The sequence below is a fragment of the Megascapheus bottae genome, chromosome 6, assembly GCF_031878675.1.
Source record: "Megascapheus bottae isolate mThoBot1 chromosome 6, mThoBot2.hap1, whole genome shotgun sequence".
NCBI classification, from domain to species: domain Eukaryota; kingdom Metazoa; phylum Chordata; class Mammalia; order Rodentia; family Geomyidae; genus Megascapheus; species Megascapheus bottae.
Window position 1 is genome coordinate 31695166 of NC_143514.1, and position 26635 is coordinate 31721800.

At 41.6% G+C, this 26635-nt stretch overlaps 1 protein-coding gene across 1 annotated transcript in view; it reads right to left on the reverse strand.

Moving 5' to 3' along the window:
* The window catches only part of Ak5 (adenylate kinase 5), a 220263-nt gene that overhangs the window by 21340 nt on the left and 172288 nt on the right, over positions 1–26635 (reverse strand). The window contains exons 11-12 of the mRNA XM_090334589.1: positions 7450–7613; positions 4553–4669 (exon numbers count right to left, since the gene is read on the reverse strand). Coding sequence (XP_090190715.1) covers positions 4553–4669; positions 7450–7613 — 281 coding nt within the window. The remainder of the gene's footprint in view (positions 1–4552; positions 4670–7449; positions 7614–26635) is intronic.

Here is a 26635-nt window from a genome sequence, read left to right on the forward strand (position 1 = left end):
AGCTCTACCATTTGAGCCACAGCACCACTTCTTGCTTTTTCTATGTATGTGGTAACTGAGGAATCGAATCCAAGGCTTCATGCATGCTAGGCAAGCACTCTACCAGTAGGCCAGCACTCCCCACAAAAGTCTTTAAATCTGTTTTAAAAAATGTGATATTGGGTAGCTTGGGTCACACTCATATATAACAGAGGTACAATTCCAAATATTCTGACCCCGAGCCCTGTGAATGGTGCTGTTTCAAGATGTCCCCTTGGGAGATTCTGTCAAGGATGGAGAACGTTTTTTTTTTTGTTGTTGTTGTTGTTGTTTTTGCCAAAAGCCATTTGGATATTTACAATATTACTTGTGGGCTAAATGATTATTATTATTTTTCTTTTTGGTGAAATCCAAGTCAAATCTGTGTGCCTGGTTTGTGGCAAAGCATTAGCAGCAATGAAAAAAAGAGCCAATCTGGAACTTCATTACAGCTCAAAACACATTAAACTCAATAAATCAGGAGGTCACACATGTCTGGATAAAATCAATGCTCTTTAGCGGATTTGGAATCACAAATAGCTTTCACTGGGCCTCCTTGTGACAGAGATATTGTCATTCAGATAAGTGGTGTAGTGAGCTAGTTAATCACAAAGAAGCCACGTTGCCTCGTAGAGGGACAGTTTGTGAATGAGCGCATGGTGGCTGTGATAGAGGTGTTAGCACCAGACAAAGGAAAATTGTCTCAGTGCTGGTTCATCTTGGGAAATCATCTCAGATCAGATGACTGACTCAGTATAAGATACTAAAAAAAAACCAAAACCAAAACAAACAAAAAAACCCACTGAAGGAATCTGTAGGACATTTCCATTTTTTTTTTTTTCTGTTTGGCGGGTGAGGAAACAATAAATATAACAAACTTCCCAATGGACTGTTTTTAGTTGTGGGGAAACTGCAGAGTTTGACACTAGAGAGGAATTGCTGAAAGCCAGGCATGGCTCCTCCAGGAAGTAAGGATTCATTTGAGAGACTGGTTTTTGTTTGTTTGTTTGTTTGTTTTTGTTAGTCCTAGGCTTGAGCTCAGGGCCTGAGCACTGTCCTTGAGCTTTCTCAAAGCTAGAGCTCTACTACCTGAGCCTCAGCACCACTTCTAGCTTTTTTCTATGTATGTGGTACAGAGGAATTGAACCCCAGTCTCCGTGCATGCTAGGCAAATACGCTACCAGTAGCCCAAACTCCCGGCCCTTGAGAGACTGGTTTTTATCAATGAAAAGAACTTGTGTTAATATTTGAAAAGTCATGTGGTTGCACTACAGAGGGAGCTTCAGCCTTTGTTGACTCAAAAAGAGTGTGAATTATATTTGTCAAGAGATAACTGAGTCATCTCTGTCTTGATGAAAGTTGACTTAATTTATGCCACTGCTCTGTGCACAGTCATTGTGGTTCAACAACGTGTTGTCAACAGGGCCATGCATACATTTTGTCAAAAGCAGAGGGTCTGAAAACTGCCAGTTTAAGGAGTTACTGGGTGATCTTCACTTTGACCTCTATGATCTTGTTTGCCACCATGAAGTATGGTGGCTGAGTCAATGGGTTGTGCTCACCAACTGAGGGAGGAAGCCAAGCGGTTCACTGACATGAAAAGGAAACAAACCTGTCAGGGAATTCAATGGCTACAAGTGGCAATGTGATCTAGCATTCACAGTGAACACTACCAAGCACCAATCAGAGTGAATGGCATCTGGCAGGACCCCCAACCAGCTTTTCAGCTCCCAGCTTTCAAACATGAGATCTTTTGAAGCTAAGTTAAGGCCATACAAAGCACCACACAGAAAGAGTAATGTGGCACATTTCTCCATTCTGGAAGAACAAAAACATCCTAATAACACAGAGATATGCTAGTATTTGAAACGAATAGAAGCACTTAATGTAAATTCCAAGGATGTGAAAAGTAAACAAAAGGATCTGCACATTTCTGCTACACCATTTGATGTAGAAAGCAGCTGAAGTGCCTAATAACCTGGAACACAAAATCATCCAGCTGTGATGTGATCAGGAGCTGAACGCGAGCTACCATGGCCTTTCTCTGGTTGAAGTCTATAAGTATTACGTAAGTCGAGGTGAACTTTGAGGAGACATTTATTAAAATATGCTTCTGTGTAGGGGATAACTTACCTACTACAAGCTGTTCTTTTCAAAGTGTACCATTACAAAAAGTCAATTTGTGTTTCAGACTGACAAATTTGGAGAACCAGTTGTGAGTAGCAACACCGTTAATCATGCCTCACCCAAGAGAAGCAGTTCCAGCCTTGTTGGGAGCCAGAGTGGAATCAAACTGTACCTTGACTTGCATCAGACAATGGCTTTATTGTCTTATTGTTTTCTGGCCTTATTCTATGTAAATGACCTGAGATTTACCATATGAATGTAACACCTGGAGGTTGCCTGGGTCTGAAGGAGGGAAGAAGCGGGAGTGAAAAATAAACGCCGCAGTCTTTACCTGGACTGCAGACATCCCGGACCCGGTGTGTCTGTCTCTCTTCTATTTCTTCCTAGTCCTTGCCCCCTATTTCAGGAACCCCAATCTGCGAACCCTGGTTTGCTGCCGGTTGGCCCCGGCACAGCCTGACATTAAGAGGGAATTAATTGAATGTTTGACAAAATATAGCAGGCTAAATTTTAAGTTGATAACTTGTATGGCCTGTGAATATCGTTTATATAAATACTCAAAAGGCCCTGGGCAGAAAAAAAAAGAAAGAAAAGGTTCTCTACCCCTGTGATAAAGAGTTAGTAACTAAAATATATACAGTTTCAACAACAAACAACATAGGGCCTGATTCAAAGATACAAAATGAATACACATTGCTCCAAAAGAAGATATACAAATGAACAGAGCACAGGAAAAAGCTGTTCAGCCTTAGTAATCATCATGGAAATGCAAATCCACAGGAAGGTGCTAGCGCCTGCTGCTGTAATCCTAGCTATGTAGGAGGTTGAGATCTGAGGATCCATGCCAGCCCAGGTGGAAGAGTCCAAAAGACTCTTATCTCATAAAAAACAACAACAACAACACAAAAAACCCCAAACAACAACAACAAAAACAGAGGTGGCACTGTGGCTCAAGTGTAGAATACTAACCTTAAGCAAAATTGCTTAGGGATATTGCTGGCCCTGCATTTAAACCCAGGACTAGCACGCACACACACACACACACACACACACACACACACACGGAGATAGCAAAGTTCACCCATTAGCTACTATTAGGGATGATGCCTGTCATAATGCACAAGAACAGGCAAAACACAAAAACCTGCCTCCAATAACAGTGTTGTACAGAGAAACTGGAATCTGTTTTTTTTTTAGAATGGTACAGCTGCTGTGGCAGTCTTCCTTTAGCTTTTTCCCTCCAAGCTGGTGCTCTACTACTTGAGGCATACCTCCATTTACAGCTTTTTTGGGGGGTGATTAACTGGAGATAAGAGTCTCACAAATTTTCTTGCCTAGGCTTGCTTCAAACTGAGATCCTCAGATCTCAGCTTCCTGAGTAACTAGGATTATAGGCTTGAGCCTTCAGTGCCCTTAAGAACATTTCTGGGGGACCTTTTGCTTAGTGAAATAAACCAGTCACAGACGGGCTGGTGCTTCTCTCATTTATGTGAGGTGCCTAGAATAAACTCATAGAGACAGAGAGTAGAATGACAGCTGCTATGGGTAGAGGTAGGGAAGAGTGAGAAGCTGTTTAATGAATACAGAGCTTCAGTTTAGCAAGGTAAAAATAGTCCTGGAGATGGCCTCTTGTGAAGGGGGCACTATGACATGAGTGAACGTAATATCATGCAACTGAACACTGAAAAGTGGTTAACCCTGTAAAATGCTATGTGTATTTAGCAGGCAAACCAAACAAGCAGTTCTCTTAACAATTAGTTGATTTATATGGTTGGCTGGGTACTGTGATACACACCTGTAATACCAGCCTCTGTGGGATGAGGCAAGAAGATTGAGCATGTGAGTCCAATCCAGGCTACTTAGCAGACCCAGTCTCATTACACAACAAACAACAACAACAAATCCTGAGTTGACTTATATCAAAGTTTGTGGTTTGCACTTTTGAAGTGGGTCACTTTGTGGAAGAAAGCTCTTTAGAGCTTAGTCTACCCTCTTCCCTCTGCCTTCACCATAGAGAGGCTCAGAGATGGCTGAGACCTAATCCAGGACAATGAAACATGCCCTGGTGTGTGAAAACGCCTCTACGGGGTCATGGTAAGGCAGAAGCTGGAAATAGGAAAGTAACTGATGAAATGGGAACAGAGACCTTTGATGAGCAAATTTGAATACCAAGGTCCAACCAAGTCCGAACCACTAGTGTGAATTTTAGTTAAATATTCCTTTCTAGGCCCTCTCTCCCGATCCCTCTGTGTCCCGGTCGCTCTGGTTAGTTTGAAGTGTCTGCCATGTGTAATAGAAAGATTTGATGAATGTAACTGGGACAGGGCCAGACTCTGAATTTCTCTCCAACTTCAATAATCCACTGTCTCTTTCTTCTGGAACAATCCCTGCCGGAACAGCAACTCACCCTGCGATGGAACTCTTCCCCTTGCTTCACTTCCCGAGGGTAGCCATCAATCAGGAAGCCCTGTGTGTTGCTGAGGTGTGCCACCATAGCCTCCTTCAGGAGCTCCAGAACAATGCCCTGCAGCAGAGGGATGGCAGTGGTCAGAGCCCGAGCCACGCAGGGCCTGGCACTACCCAGAATCACCAGGATGGTCCACCAGCCATCCACTAGGGAGCAGGAGCAGACAAGTGGACAGTGGACAGCAGCCCTCCATACTGAATTCTCGGTCACCTTCCCCTCCCCCACCACACCAGAACAACTGCAAAATTGGTGGGTCACTCACAATGGGGGTGGGTGGTGTAACTGTTCATATTTTTCTTAGTCCTCACTAGTTGCTTTTGCGGGGTTGCATGGCTTATGTTAGATTATATGAAACGTAGCAGCCTTGTTTCAATAATAGCACTCTATAGACTAGGAACCATGGCAGTTTAAAACTAGGCAAAATCTAAAATATATTCTATGGTTTTTTTCTAGCCAATAATTTTTTTATTAAAGAATTTATTAACTTTTTTACATCATATTTTAAATGACAAGTTTAACAAACAAGTGTTCAAGAAGGGAATCTCTATTTACAATCATTGGGACTTAGTCTTTACCTAGCCAATATTTTATAAAACTTTGACATCCACAAAGTTGAGAATTTTCAGTACATATGAAGTAATATTTTCTAGCCACGTTACTTTCTGTACTAAAGGGTTTTTTTTTTTTTTGCTAGTCCTGGGGCTTGAACTCAGAGCCTGAGCACTGTTCTTGGGCTTTCTCAAGGCTAGAGCTCTACCACTTGAGCCATAGCACCACTGCCAGCTTTTTCTATGTATGTGATACCAAAGAATCGAACCTGGCTCTTCATGCATGCTAGGCAAGCACTCTACCATTAGGCCCTAAAGTTTCTGATTTTAGGGCAGGAGGATGTGGCCAGTGTCTGCCTAGAGGTATAAGAACCTGAGTTCTAATCCCATTACTGCCAAAGTACAGTTTATTTCAACTTAACAGGTGCTTATGGAAAATAAGGAGGAAAGAATATAGAGGTTTGGGAATGGGTGTAGGAAACTGTAGTCAGCTAACTGATCTGAGGAAATAGAGGCATTCCCTGCTGTCACAGGGGGTCAAATTTTTTTCCAGATAATTGTAAATTATCTTCCTCATTTGATGAGGGAAACAACCAATACACAAATAACTGCAATACTTAGTGAGGGACAACTGACAAGCACAAAATTAAAGCAGGACAAATCGAGAGAAAAATGTTAGAGGTGCTTTTCTAGATAAGGCAGTCAGGGAAGGCCTCCCTAAGAAACTGTCACATTTGGAAATGGTAAAGTGCCAGCTTTGAATGAAAAAGCTGAGGAACAGCACCAGTGCTGGCACAAAATCCCTACCCCTCCAAAAGCCCCCTCAGTGTAGTTTCAACAATAAAACAAAGATTTATATGAAGACATGAGAAAACTGTGTGACCCCAGGAAGAAATAGCACTGAGAGGAAGGAAGAACCTGACTGTGGGAGCAGTGATGTGGAGAGTGAGTGGGAGCCTGCATGGTGAGGGTGGTAGAATAACCCTAGAGAGGTAGCTGGAGGCCACAGCCATGGGCAGGACTCTGCTTCTCATCCTCAGTGCTATGAGAAGCCACTGGAAGTTTCTGAAGAAGAAATATATTTTGCAGCAGTCATGTGCTCGCTGTGACAAAAGGAAGGCTGGGGAGCCGAGTACCTCACGCCTGTCATCCTAGCTACTCACAAGGCGGAGATCTGGTGGTTGCGGTTCTAAATCAGGAGCAGGAAAATCCAGGAAACTCTTCTCTCCAGTTATCTACCAAGAAGCCAGAAGTACACCTATCACTCAAGTAAGTGATAGAGTAGCAGCCTTGAGTGAAAAAGTGAAGGGGCAATAGAACCCTACCAGGCCCTGAGTTCAAGCTACACTACTGGCACATACAAAAAAAGAAAAGGAAAAAAAAAGATTGACTTGGGGTAGGGATGTGAGGCAGAGGCACTGCCAGGACTGTTTTCCTTTCACCAAGATGTTTCCTGTTGGAACACAGCCCGTACAGATATCCAGCAAGATTGTATGGCACAAGCCCTAATTACAGAGCCTGGCTTGGGACCTTGTTGGGCAAGGATGAATCAATCTATCTATCTATCTATCTATCTGTATCTATCTATCTATCTTTTGTTTTGTTGATTGTGGGGCTTGATTTCCTGGCCTGGGGGCTATTCGTGAGCTTTTTTTTTTTTTTTTTCAAGTGGAGACACAGCTCCACTTCCAGCGTTCTCGTGGTTAATTGAAGGTAAGAGTTCATGGACTTTCTTGGCCAGGTTGGCTTCGCACCACAGTCCTCAGATCTCAGCCTCCTGAGTAGCTAAGTTTACATGTGTGAGCCACCAGTGCCCGGAGTAGGATGAGTATTTTTGGATATACATGGCAGACATGAATGGCAATTTGAAAAGAAAAAAAAGGTATTAGCATATGCTCAAACGACAGAAGCAAAATGCCAAATGCTATCATTCCCTTAGGCTTCCTGCAGAACTCGATCAAAAGGTTATTTTCTGTTCCCTGATGGTTCCTAATTCTAAGCTGTGTTCTATCACATTTACCTCTGTTTTGAAGATTTTTAAACTGTCAACTAGGGGCCTGATTTGGGGGAAACGAAGACTAGGATGACGTCTTTTTAAAGAGCTGGCCAAGGAACCTTGGCCTTGGGTTCAACATCTGCTGCAGACCTGCTCGTTTCTGGACTGTCATACAGGGGAGAAATCAAACCCATTTCTATTCTAGTCCCTCTCGGTACCTCTGCAGTGGAAGGCAGCTCCCGTTACCAAGCAGGGGCAGGCGTGGTCTCCTAGGATGGATGGGCGTGGCTTACCGAGGGTACCAGGTCTCCACGTTCCATGATGTCTCGAATCAGTTTGCTTCTTTCAGATTCGGAGGCCAGTTCTTTACGCAGGAGCTCACCAGTTGAGAGATGAGTAAATCCGTATTTTTCCACCAACTTCTCACACTGTGTACCTTTGCCAGAGCCAGGGCCACCTTGAAAAGGAGATGTGTCAGGCATGCATTCTGTACTGTGCCACCTGTGTATGTGTGCACACGTACGGTCGTACGTACAAGTGCATGTACAAGTACGAGGGCTTGAACCCAGGTCCTCACACTTTCCTTTGACTTTGGCTCAAGGCTGGGTCTTGAGCCACAGTTCTACTTTCCTTTTATTGTGTCTAATTGGAGATATTAGTCTCATAGACTTCCCTTCTCCTGGCTAGCTTGGAACCTTGACCCCTTCGATTTCAGCCTCCTGCATAGCTAGAGTTGCAGGAAAGAAGTGCAGGCTTAGTGCTTCTTTTTTGCTTGTGGTCACCTTGGTGAGCGAGCCTGATTGCGTCCTGCATAAGTGTGCATTGAGGGTTATGCCACATTCCATGAACTGCTCAGGGTCCATGGGCTCAAGTGGAGAGCTTAAAGAGTTATCTCTCCGAGGAGATACAGACAGGTGTTAGGGACAAAAGCAGGTCTGCTAGGTTGGGGATCTGCCTGCTGAAGAGGCACAGAGGAGAGAGGTTCATGACCCCAATAGCCATGCAAACCAGAGAAGTTTCTTGGGGGAACTGAACCTGCTCAGGTGCCGTTATACTTAGTGAATGCTTCATAAATGCTAGCTGCTAGTGAAAAAGAAAGTTTTGATTTTCAAACTCACAGAAGAGTTGTGAATAAAGTAAAAAGAAGACCCTGAAACATAGGAGAGTGGGCGTGGATGGGGCTGGTTTTTCTGTTCCTTGAGAATGCTGCTGCATCATTTCCAACACACAAGGGACAAATGCAGCCAGGCACACAACTGTCCCTAGACCCACTGAACTTCCTGCCAGTTGTTGCAGTTGCCTCAACAATGTCCTGTGAAGCTGATGAGCTGAGCTGGGAACCACAGGTAGCCTCTGCTTTTGCTGCTGCTCTTCTGGTCTCCCATAGTGTGGAAGACTTTTTTCTTTCTTTCTTTTTTTTTTTGTCGGTCATGGGGCTTGAACTTTGGGCCTGGGCGTTATCCCTGAGCTCTTCAAGGCTACCTCCCTACCCCTGGAGCCACAGTACCACTTCCAGTTTTCCAGTGGCTAATTGGAGATAAGAGTCTCACGGTCTTTAGTGCCTGGGCTAGCTTTGAACCGCAATCCTCAGATCTCAGCCTCCTTAATAGCTAGGATTACAGGGTGAGCCACAGTACCTGGCTTGATGTACCTTTTCATAGGTAATATTTAGATAATTCTAATAACTGTATATTTGACAATTTATTGAGAAAAAATAAAGTTAAAAGGCAAAGCATTATTGAGATTATAGTTGGATAGTGAGGATGTATGACTTTATTTGGCAATTTGCTTGGATTATTTTACTTCCTATTGAAGACTGTTCTTGGGGTGTTTGGGATTTCTCTGTTAAAAGACAACATTAGTGGCTAGGATCAGCTAGCATGCACGAAGCTCTGGGTTCAGTTCCCTGGTTTTACATACACAGAAAAAGCTGTGAGTAATGCTGTGACTCAAGTGCTGGAGTGCTAAACTTGAGAAAACTCAAGGACATTGCCCAGGCCCTGTGTTCAAGCCCTAGGAAAAAAGACATTAACATTCTGCTTTTTCTATTTTTATGGTGCTGAGGAATTGAATCCAGGCCTAGTGTATACTAGGCAACACACTACCACTAAGCCACATTCCCAGCCCAAAGACATTAGTTTTAGTAGAAAGGTCCCCTCCCTCTACTTTGCCTTGTTAGAAGACCCAGGAAAGGTACAGACAGCTGCTAAGCCTAGTGGAGAGGGTTTGCCTTCTCCTTCCTCCCCCATCTCCTCCTCCCCCCACAGCAATATTGTCAGGGATGGGCCAGCCTACTAGGAAAACAGCAATTACAGAGGTTTGCAAAGATGATACAGACCACTTAGCGAGCAAACCATTGCCAGCTAATGCTGTACTTATTCCAAGTACCCTGACTCTTGCCTCTCTACATAATAGGAAGGAAGAGTGTAGGGCTAGAGGAGGCTGCTCAGAAGAAGTGCTCCTAGATAAATGACTAAGAGCAGCAGGCAGCTGAGCTCTAGCAGAGGCCACAGGGCTTCCTTGGCCTGGATTTTCTGGGAACCTCTTTTCCCAGGGTAGTTGGTAGCTGGTTATACAGAAAATATATTTTCAGATTTGGCTTCCAAAGCAAGAATGCCAGTTATTATTATTATTTTTCTTCAGCCTCCTACTAATATGACTAGTATAAGTTTTTGCTTCTCTCAAATATTATTTAATAAATCTTGACACAAAGGCAATTAAGAAATCTTCAGCTCAAATGAACAACAGCTGTGAGTTAAACCTCATGGCTGCCCCAGTTAGAAGCTCTCCATAGGAGCCACAGCTGCAAATTCCTAGTTTTATCCTCCCCCCCACCCCAAATAGTGCAGGCCCTGTGGAATTTTAAGTAATCTACACAATGGCTAGATTCTTTCATTGCCTACAAACTGGAGAACGAAGTGATTTTCTTACTGCAAAGACAGCACAAAAGCTACTAGTGGGAGCATGTATTTTCATATTCTGTCACTTGTCTTCAAGGTCTTATGACTTTATTAACTTTTATTTTATTGTTGGGGTGATATACAGAGGGGTTGAAGTTACATTCATCAGGTACTGGGTATATTACTTCTTGAACATTGTTACCCCTTCCCATGTTTTTTCCTACTTTCCCTTTCCCATTTTTTATTTATTTTAATTTTACTGTTAGGGTGATATACAGAGGGGTTATAGTTACATAAGTATATGTAAAGTTATGAGTACATTTCTTTTTTTTTGTTGGTGGTGGGATTTGAACTCTAGGCCTGGATGCTCACCTTGAGCTCTTCAGCTCCAGGTCACCACCCTACCCATTGAGCCTCAGCACCAGTTCTGGTTTTCTGGTGGTTATTTGGAAATAAGAGTTTCATGGATTTAGTGACTGAGCTGGCTTTGAACCATAATCCTCAGATCTGAGCCTCCTGAGTAGTTAGGATTACGGGCATGAACCACTGCATCAGGCTACATTTCTTTTCAACAGTGTTACCCCCAATCTCATTTTCCCCCAGCTTCCCTCCAGTAATAGCCTGGCAGGCTTGCTTAGCCGCCAAATTGTTTTCATTTTTGTGAAAATGCTTGCTCGACCACCTGTGTGTGGTTTCATCCTTGTAGTTTTGACTGTGGGCATGGTAAGGTGATGTGGTAAGGTGACTGCTGCCTGAGTGTGGTGCTTACCTTCAGAAGCTCAGCTGCACTGAAGTTGTTCTTTATCTACCTCTGTCTAATTGTTTTCTTTTTTTCTTTCCTTTCTTTCCTTTTTCTTTTTGTAAAAAATACTTAAACTGCTTGACCACCCTCGTGTGGTGTTTTCCTGGCCATCAGGACCACCTGTGTGTGGTGCTCTCCTTTAAATGCTCAGCTCCACGGAAGGTCGGGCTGCTCTCATCAGCCTGAAGGTGGAGAGTAGCCGCTGTCCTATCATTCAACTGACTCCTACCTTGGTTCACTGAGTGCTGGTGACCCTATTGCTGGGGGGTCTAGTGACCCCCAAAATGGCTGGGATATTACAGGTGCCAGTCTCGGGAATTAAACTCAGAGCTTGGGTGCCATCCTTGAGCTTTTTTGTTTAATGCTAGTACTCCTCCACGTTGCTCCACTTCCAGGGTTTTTTTTGGTGGTTAACTGGAGATGAGTCTCATAAACATTCTTGTCTGAGTTTGGCTTTGAACCATGATCCTCAGATCTCATCCTCCTGAGTAGTTAGGATGACAGGTATGAGCAAGGCTGTCCTTTAGTCTTTTTCCTCAAGGCTGGCATTACCACTTGAGTCTTATTTCCACTTCTGGCTTTTTGTTAGTTAATTGGAAATGAGAGTTTCATAGGCTTTCTGCCCAGGCTGGATTCAAATCATGATCCTCAGATCTCAGCCTTCTGAGTATCTAGGATTACAAGTATGAGCCATTAACTTTAAAATAAAAACAAAACAAAACCCCAAACAAAAAAATCTGATAATGAAATATCGCTATCTGTCCAGGATAATTTGTTGCATGGGGAAAAAAAAATTTTGAGGAACTGCATCTCAGATGGATGGGCTGTGTTCTCCAGTTAGACAAGATGACTGATGGCCCTGTCACAGTTCCTGTCATCGAGGTGACTTTTATTGTCTCTTTACTCCAATTTCATGCCCTTGGGCAGACTCATCCTCAGTCTCATGTGGCTTAGAGTCTAGTATTAGAAGATTGCATTTTGAAGGAGTCATTGTATTTCATAAAAGAGAAACAGTGGAAAAATCCTTTCGCTAAATCTCAGAGGAGATTTAAGAGTTGTAAGCGAGGTACTGGTAGCTCCTTGTCATCCTAGCCACTCATGCATGATTCAAAGCCAGACAAGGCAGAAAAGTCCACGAGACCCTTAGTCTCCAATTAACCACCAAAAGTAGAGCTATGGCTTATGTGGTAGAGCACCACCAGCCTTGAGTGGAAAAGGCTAAGGAATAGTGCCCAGGCTCTGAATTCAAGCCCTAGTACCAGCATTAAAAAAATTAAAAGAAATATTTCATGTAAGACCAGAGGTTCTAAGTAATGAACTTCTACTGGCACAGGCTCTTCTTTCTTCTCTGGTCCATAGGGGCCAGCAGCCAGTTTGATCCCAAGCCATCATTTAGAGATGTACAGACTGTGTGCCTGTATTTATGATGTACCAGTTTATGTATACACATTTTTTTTTGCCAGTCCTGGGCTTGAGCTCAGGGCCTGAGCACTGTTCTTGGACTTTCTCAAGGCTAGAGCTCTACCACTTGAGCCTCAGCACCACTTCCGGCTTTTTTTTTTCTATGTACATGGTACTGAGGAATTGAACCCGTGTCTTCGTGCATGCTGGGCAAGCACTCTACCACTAGGCCAAACTCCTGGCCCTGTATACACATTTTTATATGTATATTTGATTGTATATCTGGTTTATTTGCTCTAAGGCAAACACTGAAGACAATTTTTCTGGCCCCCATTTACCAAACTCAGAGCTTCCCAGGCCTTGATTCCTATCCCAGTCAGGCATTAGTTCTTTACATTTTTTGGCACCAATGACTTTCTTCATGAACCCAATTTCAGAGCTTCTTACAGATCTTGATGAACTGAGGTTTCACTGTTTGAGTTTATCCATCCACTCTGATGACTCCTTCCTTTGCTTTTCTCTTTTTCCTTGACCTTAATTCTCTGCTGGTTCTTTTCCTTTATTACAATCTCATTATGTTGGCCTATTCCCTTTGGACTCCCTTTACTTCTCTTGCCAACCAAACACTATTCCCTTTCTGGAAACTTTCAGTGCTTTGCTCCCTTAAGTTCTATCATGACAAGCACCAGCCTCTCTTTCTTCCAAGCCCATCATTTACTTTATTTGTATATACCTGGAGAGGTCAGAAAGCTGTGCCCACTGGGTCCCCTGGATCTAACTTCATAGCACCTTTTAAGGCCTCTTTGCAGATATATTTCTCTATTGCTGAGATCAAATGAGCCCATGGAAGGAGTCCAGCTAGTTATTTCCCCATAGTCCTCAAACAGGTTCTTATTCTCACACTCAACATTTTCAATCCTTTTACCACTAAGAAGGCAAAAATTATGTCCTCAATAGTTTCAGAATGCTGGCATCTTCTCTTTTTGTTTTCTGTCCTCCTTTTCCTCTTTGGAAGACGTTATTTTATAATTTATAAAGGGGGATTACATTGGCACATTTCCACACATTTATAATACAGTCCAATCAATCTCATCCCCTCTATTATTTCTTATGTTCTTTCCCCCATTTTGGGAAGACTTTTCTAGAGTGCATATAGTCTTAGTCTAATTGCTCTATTTTGGTTTGTTGGGTCACCCTAGCATTTGATCACAGTATCCAAATCTATTCTAATGTTCAATTCTCTATTTTTGTTTTTGCTAGTCCTGAGGCTTGAACCCAGGGCCTAAGCACTGCTGTTGGGCATTATGAAAACTAGCGTGCTACCACTTGAGCCACAGTGCCACTTCTGACTTTGTCTGTGTATATAATACCCAGGAAGAGAACCCAGGGCTTTGTGCATGCTAGGCAAGCACTCTACCACTAGGCCATGCTCCCGGTCCCTCTAATGTTCAATTCTTAAAGTTTCTCTCTCCTGTTAGACTTAATGGTACATAAGTACAGGGTGTGGATCTTTTTGCTCCCTTAGTGTCTGAAATAGCACATAGCAGATACTAATTTTATGATGAATGGACCCTCACTTGTCTACTCTGAGAACTTGATTCTCTCTTGTCCACATGGAATTGGCTGTTTCTTTGGCATAACAACAATCTGAGTGAAAATATTTCCAACATAGTCTTCATCCTCCACTCATCCCAATCTTTCTTTTCCTTCAGTAACCTAGAACTTCCTGTTTCCATTTCCTCTTCATTCACCCCTCCTCTTACAAACCTCATCCTCTTGTTTATGGACTCTTCTTCATATATACTCTCTCCTACCCTCTCCACAATGATTGTATAACAATTAACATCTTTCTTCCATTCTAGTAGCTTTGACTCCTTAGTTGCATTTAACTGACAAACATCTTGAAAGTTCCTTTTAGCTTGTTACCCAGTTATACAGTTGTCCCTTCCTTTGCTACACTTAGTTCATAGCAAGTCAGAACTGCTTCTTTTTTTATTAAAGATTTTATTAGCATTGATTTTTTACATCATATTTCAAATGACATGTTTAACAAACAAGTGTTCAAGAAGGGAATCTCTATATACAATAACTGGTACTTAGTTTTTAGAACATAAAATTAGGCTAAGGGTTTGTATATCATAAATACATATTAATTTATGAAATAAAACATTATGTCTATAGAGTCATAGGTTTTTATGTCTATGTAGTTTTTATATTTCCAATACCATGTCCATAGCATTGGGTACACAAATATTGAGTCCTTGCTCTTGTACTGTTTGGATCTAATAGCCACATATTAAGGATACCATGTGCCTTTTAGAACTGCTTTTTTAAAAAAAATTATTTTTGCTATCACAAGAAGCTAGCACAATGGCTTACTGTGCTAATTAATCCAACATGGAATAGCCTTGTTGTCCTGTAAGTGACAACTCTATTCCCTTTCACTTAAAGGGAACATGGAATCAAACATTTCTTTTTTTTGGCCAGTCCTGGGGGTTTGAACTTAGGGCCTGGGCACTGTCCTTGGACACATTTAGCTCAAGGATTGCACTCTGCCACTTTAGCTACAGTGCTACTTCTGGCTTTTTCTGGGTATGTGGTTCTGGTGAATTGAGCCTAGGGTGTCGTGCATACTTAGGTAAGCACTCGACCAGTAGGCCATCCTCCTGGCCTGGAATCAAACATTTCAAGTTAACATCTCAGATATTTTTTTAATCTGGGGAGATGACCAATCATGTCACTTACTCTCTTTAGGCTTCAGTTCAATTACAAGCTGCAATTATGAAGTTCAGGTGATCCCAGTACCTATTGGCTGTGAGGAGAGATGAAGGGATGCCCAGGATACTTTTCCTGTGTCAGGAATAGTAGATGCTACAATGAACATTCAATAAGCATCATAACTGTTACCTGTAACATGAGTAGCCATCACAGGTAATGCTTAAAAGTTCTGTTAGCTGCCACTTTCCCTGATTTTTTTTTAAACAAAGATTAGATACAGCAACTGTGCATGCGTGTGTGTGTGTGTGTGTGTGTGTGTGTGTGTGTGTGTGTTGGTCCTGGGGCTTGACCTCAGGTCCTGTTTCACTCAAGGATGCCACTCTACTATTTGAGCAACAAGACTATTTCTGATTTTTTTTTTTTTGGTGGTTAATCAGAGAGAAGAGTCTCAGACTTTCCTGTCCAGACTAACTCCAAACTGCAATCCTCAGATCTCAGCCTCCTCAATAGCAAGGATTTCAGGAGTGAGATTCCAGTGTCAGTGATACAACATTTCAAAAACAGGGTGGCGTATTTTAGCATCTTATGAGATGGGTAAGTCTTCACAGTTGTACACTGTGAAGGTATCAAATACCTTTGACAAATCAAACGATCCTGGACAATTTCCAGATTTGTTTAAACATCAGTCTTATTTCTGCCCCATCCATGATTTCTCTCTAAATGGAAATGGTTTTCAACATTAGGCTCAGCTTTTCGTGACCGATAACTCCCTTTCAGAGAAAAGCCATTATGCTGGTGGATAGACCATGAACCGACAGTGCCCTGGGAATGACCTCCAGCCAGCATGGTCTGTGACTCTCTTCAACATCCTACATCTCGAGTGGGCTACATCGCCCTGCCGAGCTTCAGGATGCTCTTGCGGAACTGACTCTCTCTGATCCAAAGCAATTAAGGGAAAAAAATAGATCCTTGTCTTCCCGGACATTATTTCTATTCACTCGGAAAGGCTCTGACTCCTTCTGTTTATTTGGTGAATGTATTGAACTATGCTGATGGTAGAGTTAGCTGAAGGTTGCAGGGATGATATGGAAGAGCTTTGAACAGGACAGGGAATTTGGCATAGGAGAGACTAAGCCTGCTTTATTTTTTAAAATTATTTTTTATTTCAATGTGTAGAGAGGTTACAGTTATATTTGCCAGATAGAAGTTGCATTCCTTCTTATATGTTGATATCCCTTCTTATGTTTTTGTTCCCACTTCTCTCCCCAACGCCTCCCCTCATTTCAAATAAATAAGTAAACATCTATATAATATACCAGGTGACAAAGTGGGATACTGTAACAATACAAGATTAACCCAAGGTAAGCCTGCTTTATTAGTGTGTGCTGTATAGTAGCTACTTGAAAATAGTTAGATGAATGAATGAATGGAGAACTGTGAGCCTCAGGGACGCAGCCCTGCTCCTGACCAGGAAGTCAATTAGGAAATTTGGGGTCTAGACTTCCCCCTGCTTTGAACTTGCTCAATGACACTGGGAGAATCCCTTTGTCTCCTTGGGCTGGCTTCTTTATGTATGAATTGGAGAGGCTGGACCAAGAGTGATTTCCTGTTTAGGAATATACTACTCTGCCTACATTCTCCAGCTTCTCTCCTATATGCTTCTTCTTCCTGTTGCTCACTCATTCCCTTGGCTGTAGTCATGGATGTGGCACGTGGGAGCTCCCCAAAGATTGTGAGCATAAGGCTTGATCCCTAATTTGGTGCTACTGACAAATGCATCACCTCTTCTAGCTGATGTACTTCATTCAAGCAGAGTTTGTACAGCCTGTACATGGCTGGCCAGATCTCTTTCCCCTCACTGTAAGATGGCAGGGATTTGGATTCTAGAGTCTCTACCAGCAGGGTTAGCGAATGAAGCTGGAGTGTGAAAGAATTCTGGATCCGTAGAGCTTTAAACCTCTGAGGCTGAGTGGAACTTTATAGGTTTAAAAGATTCCCTGAGGAAAGGGTACAGATATCTATATTTTACTTTGAAATGGTAAATGATCAAATGGTAAAGTGTTCATGGCTGCAATCTAGGTTGTGGGAATAGAAGTGTTTTATTTGTGTATTTGAGATATTTTGTTGTACAAGTGATAATCTTTTCAAAACACTCCCTAGGTGATTTATCTGATTAGCCTGGCTGGAAGCTTCCAGACTAAATAATGTAGGGGAGACAATTAGCTCTGGATTTCCCAGTGGTCACTGCGGGGAGGTTGTGTTGATCTTTCTTTTCATATTTACAATGTAATAATGCAGAGATAATGGTTCCTATCATGAATGACTAATTGTTGTGTTAGTTAATAAAAGTCCTTATTGCCTTATTAAAAGCTAGACCATTCCTCTCTACAGATGTCTTGTGTTCTCAGCATTATGCTGGAGGGAAGGTAGCAAAAATGGGGTGATTCGCTCCCAGTAGAATGTTTCAGAGACTTAGTACATCTGAGAAATCACATCATGTCCTTCAGAGGAAACACTCTGGCTTATCATGCGTTGGACTTGATATGTTATTTGATACATGCCTGATTCTCTTTTCCTAGTCCTGGGACTTGAACTCTTGGCCTTTTGCTGTGTTGCTTAGTCCTTTCTCCTCAGAGCTAATATTCTACCACTCCACTTGCTGGTTAACTGGAGTTAAGAGTCTCCTGATTTGTGGGCATGGTGGCTCACACCTGTAATCCTAGCTACTCAAGAGGCTGAGATCTGAGGATTGCTGTTCAAAGCAAGCCTGGGCACTAAAGACCGTGAGACTCTTATCTCCAATTAACCACTTGAAAATTAGAAGTGGGGCTGTGGCTCAAGGGGTAGGGTGGTAGCCTTGAGCTGAAGAGCTCAGAGACAGTGCTCAGGCCCAGAGTCCAAACCCCATGACTGACCAAAAAGAAAAAAAAAAGTCACCTGATTTGTCTTATCTAGGCTGGATTCTAAGATCCTCAGATCATTTCCCGAGTTATACCTATTTCATTAGTATTACATTATTTAAGTATTCCAACAGCTGCTTGAAACTAGTCCTATTTGTTCCCTTTAATCCATAGAAAAGCCTGTGCCAAGGACCCCTGCTTCGTATGACTATTCTACTCTCCAGGTCTTCTCTCTGTAAGGCCCTGCTGCACTTCTTTTTGGAAATCAGAGAGACCTGATGTTCAGAAGTGCACTGCACAGCCTCCATCAGCTGGAGTGGCCCATGGAGTTTTCCAGAAGACACATAGGACTCCGAGTGAAATATTGTACAACATATAAATCACACAAACCACCAAACTACTTTTTTTTCCTTGAAATTCAAATTTATCTAAAGACTGTGCTTTCATTTGTTACATCTGACAGTCCTATCAGGCCCCATCATTTGTTAGCTGGCCCACTTTTTTTTTTTTTTTGCCAGTTCTGGGCCTTGAACTCAGGGCTTGGGCACCGTCCTTGGGCTCATGGGCTATCTCAAGGCTAGAGCTCTACCATTTGAGTAACAGCACCATTTCTGGCTTTTTTTTTTTCTATGTATGTGGTACTGAGGAATCGAACCCAAGTCTTCGCGCATGCTAGGCAAGCACTCTACCACTAGGCTAAACTTCCGGCCTCACTGGCCCACTTTTAAGGGCATCATTGTATCTATGTTCTGACAATTGACAGCATACGAATTTGTGATTCACTCAATCAAAATCCACCGCATCCAGAGACTCAAGAGAAATATTTTAAGCCTTGATTTCAGTTCTTCCATGTCCAGAAGTCAAGATGAGTCCAGGTATGCAGTGAGAGGAAACAGCAGGCTTACTATTTCCTTCCCATGATGATGAATTAGCTCCTGACACAGTGACCTGTCCCGCAGCACCTCCATCTAATCTTGATACATCCCCAGACAGAGATGAGGCAGAATTTCCACAGTGCTCCCGGCAAATCACCATCCAAACACTAATCCTCTGTTCCTTAACCCAGAGGTCTGCAGGGTCTGTAGCCCCACATCTCACCACACACCTTTAACTTTTCAAATGTATGAAGAGTCTGGAGCCTTCAAAAGTTGCTTCAGTGAGGCTATGCTTGTTTGGATCTGTGAATCCTGTAATTTTTTTGTTCTAGAGTGTTCTGTCTCTGCTGAACAGTTCTTAAACCAAGTCACCATTCCCCCCTCACCCCCGTTTTGTAGTCCACTTCACCTTAGGATATTAGTCTAGTATTAAATGAATACAATAGGAAACTTTCAAACCTAGCTTTTCATTCTTCTTCTTCTTTTAAAGAAATACTTTTTGTCCTCTACTGCAAAAGAAATAACATATTTTCTTTTTCTTTTTTTGTTTTTCTTTTATTTTTTATTGTAATTAATAGAAGGGTTACAGTTATATTCACTAGATAGAGGGTGCATTACTTCACACATATTGATACACCTTCAACAGAAAGCATCTCTCTCAGTAACTCCCTTCTTATGATTATCTTCATCCAACCACATCCAACTTTTTCCAAGTTCTGCTAGTTCACTATCTTTTCTTTGACAAATGGTGTCTTTTTCACTCTTAATTTGAATGAACTAGAAAAACCTAAGAAAAGTAAAAGAATGCCTCTAATCTCTAACACAAGTATCATTTATAGTATTTTGATCAAATAGTCTACATATCAATAGTTCAATTACATAATTAGATAATTAAATTTCATAGTTAAATCATGTGCAATTTGACCATTCATTGGCTGGTTATGTTATATGAAGCAGATTCTTTTCTATCAATCATATGTACATTAAGGAAATGCTATAATTCTTGAAAATATAAGATAAGCTATGCAAGTATAAGAAACTATCAGCCTGGCATGAAGACTATCAAACGAATTTAACTCCTATTCTTTTTTTTTAATATATTTTTTATTGTAGTTAATAGAAGGGTTATATGATATTTGCCAGATAGATGGTACATTAATTCCCATACATTGATACCCTTTCACATGTCTTGGTCCCCATTTCCCTTCCCCCACCCCCATCCCTCATCTTGTTTTCCCCCCCTTCCCTATCCAATTTCAAATAACCAAATACAAATATATCCAATATATCAGGTAACGAGGTGAGATACTGTAACAATATGAGATAACCAAGGGACAGCAAAAGAGATGAAAGATCACATAGTACATTAAGGACAACAATCATTCATTATATGGCTTATGTTTCTATATCCTAGAGATCCTTTCATTTAGCGTCCTACTATATGGCCTTTTGTATCAAGGCTTGGCTCTATTGCAGATCTCTGCTAGGAGAGCCCAAGGTTTCTACTGATTATGACAAATGAGGGAAACCATTGAGCCTAAGTTCCTTTGAGTCTGGCTTACTTCACTTAATATGGTCTTTTCTAAGTCTTTCCATTTCCTAACAAATGGGGCAATGCCATTCTTTCTGACAGCAGCATAGAATTCCATTGTGTACAAATACCACATCTTGTTGATCCACTCATCAACTGAGGGGCATCTGGGTTGGTTCCATATCTTTGCTATGGTAAATAGTGCTGCAATGAACATTGTTGTGTTGGTGGATTTAGTATGTCCTTGTTTCTGGATGATTGGGTAAATGCCAAGTAGTGGAATTGCTAGGTCATAGGGGAGCTCTATGTTTAGTCTTTTGAGGAACTGCCATACTGCTTTCCACAGTGGTTGAATGAGTTTGCACTCCCACGAACAGTGGGAGTGATCCCTCCTGGCCACATCCCTTCCAGCATCTGTTGTTATTAGTTTTCTTGATCCTGGCCATTCTAACTGGAGTGAGGTGGAATCTTAGAGTTGTTTTGATTTGCATTTTTTATGACCAGAGATGTTGAGCATTTCTTCACTATAGGCCATTCTTATTTCTTCTTCAGAGAAGACTCTCTTTAAGTCTTTGGCCCATCTTTTAATGGGATGGTTGTTACTTTGGAGATTAGTTTTGGATTGATTCAATTTTTTGAGCTGTTGATATATTTTAGATATGAGGCCTTTGTTGTTTGGTTGGTGAAGATCTTCTCCCACTCTGTAGGCTTCCTATTTAGTTTACTAGTTATGTCCTTTGCCATACAAAAGCTCTGCAGTTTAATGCAGTCCCACTTATCCAGCCTTTCTCTGATTTGTTGTGATTCTTGGTCCTTATTGAGAAAGTTTCAACCTGTGCCAAGGAGGCCTAGTGTATCTCCTATTCCTTCTTGTAAAGTTTTCAGTGTGTCAGTTTTTACCTCCAGGTCTTTGATCCATTTGGAGTTAATTCTAGTGCAGGGTGACAAAGAAGAATCCAACTTTAGTTTTCTGCATGTGCTTAACCAGTTCTACCAGCACCACTTGTTGAAGAGGCTATCTTTCTTCCATTCTATTTTTTTGGCTCCCTTGTCAAAGATTAGGTGACCATAGGTCTGTGGTTTAATATCTGGGTCTTCAGTTCTATTCCATTGGTCTTCAGGCCTGTTCTTGTGCCAGTACCAAGCTGTTTTGATAATTATAGCTCTGTAATAGAGTCTAAAGTTTGGTATTGAAATTCCTCCTGCACTGTTCTTTCTGCTAAGAAGTGTTTTTGCTATATGGGGTCTTTTATTATTCCATATGAAATTTTGGATTGCCTCTTCTATTTCTTTAAAGAATGACATTGGGATATTGATGGGTATTGCATTGCATTTGTCGATAGCCCTTGGCAAGATTGTCATTTTCACGATATTGATTCTTCCAATCCAGGAGCATGGGAGGTTTTTCCATTTCCTCAGTTCTGCTTTAATTTCCTTTTTCAGGGTTTTAAAGTTTTCATCAAAAGGTCCTTTACATTCTTAGTTAAGCTAATTCCTAGGTACTTTATTTTCTTTGAGGCTATTGCAAAAGGATTTGCTTTCCTGATTGTTGCCTCATTCCTCTCACTGTTGGTGTAGAGGAAGGCAGTTGATTTTTGAGGGTTAATTTTATACCCTGTTACCCTTCCAAAGTTTTGAATCAGCTCAAGGAGCTTGGGAGTAGCGTCTATAGGATTCTTTAAATACAGGATCATGTCATCTGTAAAGAGGGATAGTTTTACTTCCTCTTTCCCTATTTGGATCACCTTTATGCTTGCTTCTTGCCTTATTGCACTGGCTAGGAATTCTAATACTATGTTAAAGAGGAGTGGAGAGAGTGGGCATCCTTGTCTAGTTCCATTTTCTCTCTTTTTAAAATTAAGATAATTTGGAAAAGGGAGAAAAAAAAAGAAAAAGTCTCTCATTCCCTGAAGCTAACTACCAAGGTTCAAAGACACAGTTTATTGTGCTTTTCTTTGTTAGGGCTTTTTCTTTCTTTTCTATTTTTAAATACACATGTGTGTTTGGTTTTCATTGGGAATGTATTGGCTCTAATTTTTCATTTCTTTGGGGTTCTGTGTTCTCAACTGAGAATAAACTTGTTGGACTGAAAAGGAGTGGGTCGCTGTTCCAAGGTCATTTCTAGCACCAAGGCTCTTTGTCTTTGTCAGAGAATATTTGTGTCTGCCGTCTATTGATGTATTATAGAAGGAAGTGAGGATAGTAATACAGGTGGCAACATTTGTGTTAGTTGAATCACATGGGATATTTTGTGTTCAAATTTGGGCAAAACCATGGAAACAGAAAGTCTTGGACATTGTGATGGAAAGTAAAGTTGATAGAATCTTCCTGAAAAACTAAAAAGTGTTCACATGTACGTGTTTATCTTTTTAAAAAATTAAATTTATTTATTATGATAAAGGCGATGTACAGAGGGATTACAATTACACATGTCAGATAATGAGTTATGTGTTTATCTTAAAGGGAAAAAAGTTTTCTATGCTTGCTCTCTTCCTTTCTCCATAGCAAGTGATAGACTAGAGGGCAGTCTCAGGGCTTGTTGCAAAAGATCTACCGAGAATAAGCTGAGCACTTCTGGGAAAATGAACTATGCAACCTGTAGATGGGGATGGGAGGGTAAAACTGGGAGAGGAGTAGGGGGGGTGACATAGTTCAGAGGGGAATATACTCTTTATCTGACTTACATAACTGTAACCCTTCTGTACATCACCTTTACAATAACAATAAATTCAAAAAGAAACAACAATAACAACAACAATGACAAAACTCCAATGTGTTCTACAAGCTGTGAGCCACCCACACCAGCTTTCCCTGCATTAATCACACAACAGAGCTGAGCAGGAAAATGTATCTTTGGAACCAGGAGGTTCTGTTGGTGGTGGTGTGTGGCACTCACACAGCAGCCACTCCCTGTGAGAAGGTGTAATCACGAGTCCCCGTGTTACAAGAAGCTTTTCCTCCAGGGCCTGTGTCCCAGACAGACAGACACCAGAGAGTGTCCACCATGTCAAAGCTGAACTTTGCTACAAGAGGAGAGAGCTCTCAGGACCTTGACCACCTGACAGTTGGTTTAAATATATTTTGCTTGCAGCTAGAAAGATACTGAGATTCTTGTTTCAGAGAAACTGGAGCAAATTGGAAGGAAAAATAACTTTGTGAATGTTGTATTTTAAACAGGAAAACAATCCCTGTTCCCCAAAAATTATTCGTTTGTTACTCTGCTTCATTCTTCAAGGTAAAAATTGGTCTCCTACAGTATAGTGGATTCCCACATTGTCTGAGATGTAAACAATTACAGGATTGTGCCAACTAAGGCTTTTTATAGATGGCAGATATGCTGAGTTAAGCTCAAGTCCTGAGAAATTGGCTTCACCTGGCTCTTGTCTGAGACAAGTATAGCTGATGTAGACAAAACACCATGTGGAGGTGAGGAACACGAGAAAACACAGAAGACATGTATTCTAGTTGTGAACCTTGGTTATGGCTCTCACAACGGACATTTTTCCTTGTTCTAGTTCTGTGTGTATGTGTGTGTGTGCTGAAGCCTCGGGCCTGAGCATTGTCTCTTAGCTTTTTCACTCAAGACTGGAACTCTCGCTCGAGTAAGAGCTCTGTTTTTGGCTTTTTGGTGGTTCATTGGAGATAAGAGTTTTGTGAACTTTCCTGGCCAGGCTGGAATCTAAATCCTCAGATCTCAGTTTCTGGAGAAGCTAGGATTACAGTCATGAGCCACTGGCACGCAGCCATTTCCTTTTCTTCTTCAGGACTCAGCTCTGCTTCCATTTCAGCCTTCTCACTATGTTTTCTACTGTATACCTCTGTTATTGTATACACCTGCTGTGCTATTCCCACCTTTCTACAATATAAGCTCTTAAAGATGGCTGAACCTTGCCTTTTATGAGTGTGTGTCTGTTAACTCCTGTGGCTTTGCTGATGTGTAGCAGAAACCTAGTGTGTCAAGCATTAATGAAATTTACCCAGCAGCATACATACTTAATAAAAGAATTCAATGTAGAAGAAAGTTCCAGGTCTCCTGGTCTTGACTACTTTTTACTGTCTTCATAACAAACTACTGATTTTGATCAATATGCAGTTTACTGATCCATTCACCTCACAGACAAAAATCTCACAAGGGCCAGGTTTCCTCAGCTTTAAATAGCATCACAGTCTCAAACATTTGTTTGCTGTTGCCCTTGATTGTCTGAAATTGTTATGTAATTCTCATAAAACAAGTACCCATAATTCATCCTTGTAGTAAATGTTTCAATATATATTTAGAACTCAGTGTGTGTGTGGGAGCGCGTGTGTGTTCGTGCATGTGTGCCTGCATGCAATGGTTCAGGACACTTTTACGGACCCAAATTGTTTTTGAAATTTATATGGAGTTTCACATAATTGGGACAAAGCTGGCTGGAATACTCAAAGGGAGGTTTCAAACATATTTACTTACTACCTTATTATTTTGTTTTTGTTTTTAGGCATTAATAATTAGAGATGTAGGAACAAAATGGTCATAATGGCAGATTCTTTCATTACTGAGCAGGCGAACACACAGGAACCTTTACCATCTTATGGAATAGTCTTGCCCTTCAGTGCACAGGCTTAGTACCTATACCTTCAACAGATAACTCAATGCTTCCAAATGATTTTGGCTTATGGACTGGGCCATTGTGAGTGTCATTGGTAAACAATACTTGGATCTCTTCTATTTGGTTGTTATTTGGTCTTATGGATAACCATTAACTCAGCTACATTCTTTTTTGAAGACACAATTTAACAACTTTAAAGTTTTTATTTTTGTCAGTCCTGGGGCTTGAACTCAGGGCCTGGACTCTGTTCCTGCGTTTAAGGCTAGCACTTTACCACCTGAGCCACAGAAACACTTTTTTTTTTGGAGTAGTTTATTGGAGATGAGAGTCTCACAGAGTTTCCTGAATAAGCTGGCTTTGAACCATGATTCGAAGATCTCAGGTTCCTGAGTAGCTAGGATTACAGGTGTGAGCCACTGGCATCTGGCTTAACATTTTTCAACATCAAAAAAGAAGTTGCCATGTTGTAGTGTCCCAATGTTTTTGGTACTGCTATTTGAATGCAGAGCATCATGAATGCTAGGCTGGTGAAATACTGCTGAGGCAAGCCACCTGACTTGTTTTTCGCTGGTTATTTTTAGGACAGGAATGAGTTCATGAGATGATATTTGCCTAATTTTAGGATGATGGGATCCTAGACACATCCCCGAGTCCAGCTTCTCTTTAACTAGCTTGGATTACATGTATGAGCCACCACTGAGGCTCTAAAGACTATTTTATGTCTGTTTCAATCTCCCAGTTCTTTTAAGAGAGGAAGCCCTTGTTAAATTTATTAATTTGGCCTGATTAATTTGGTTTGCATTCTAGTTCAACATGGACCACGAGCCCTTTTGTAGTGAAAACATTTATATAATTAAGCAGGTTCACTGTCAGCATGCAAGGTCGGCATTTCTACAACATTAAAACAATATCTCATTGGTCTGTAATGCATTTTGGGGCTCTGTGGGACCATAATTCAATGTCTCTCTTCCTTTTCTCTCCTATCCTGAAGGTGTCAAGCCTGGGAGAGTCAGGCCTCAGTATCGGTATGTCTTCAGGGAAGAGTCACGGGGGATTCTCTTTGGAGGAGGTGTGGAGCAAGTAATTCGTCTGGGTGAAGCCAAAGTCTTAGTCAGACAGAGACTTTTTTGCATGTAAGCAGTCAATCAGGTCAGTGTGAGTTTTCTCAGTCCAGTGATTTCTGGTAATCTAGAATTCTGGTAGTCCGGAATTGCAGATTATGGGCTAGGAATGTGGCTTAGTGGTAGAGTGCTTGCCTTGCATGCATAAAGCCCTGGGTTCAATTCCTTACTTAGTACCACATAAACAGAAAAAACCAGAGGGAAGATGGCACTGTGGCTTAAATGGTAGAGCACTAGCCTTGAGCAAAAGAAACTCAGGGACAGTGCCCCAGGCCCCTGAGTTCAAGAGCCAGAACTGGCAAAAATAGAATTGCAGATTAAAGTCTAGTCTCAGTGTTGAGGCTCCTCTCACTCTGAGATTTTCCTTGCCCTCCTCCAGTCCTGTTCTTCCTCGTGTTCAACCCAGCTGAAGCGCCCATCCCATCTTCAGGACCTCTGATGGGCCTTCTTATACCTTGAAATTTGTCCTGCCAGGAAGCTCTTGCATCACTGAGTCTAGAGAAACCTTGAGCATTTTAGCCTCGAGCAACCCAGAGAAACAGGGGCTTTTTGAACATCTAATCCTTGTCCTCTGACCTCTTCCTCACAACTATGCTTTCGAAGGTTTCAAAAATCACTTCTCAACTAATCCCTGGTTGTGGT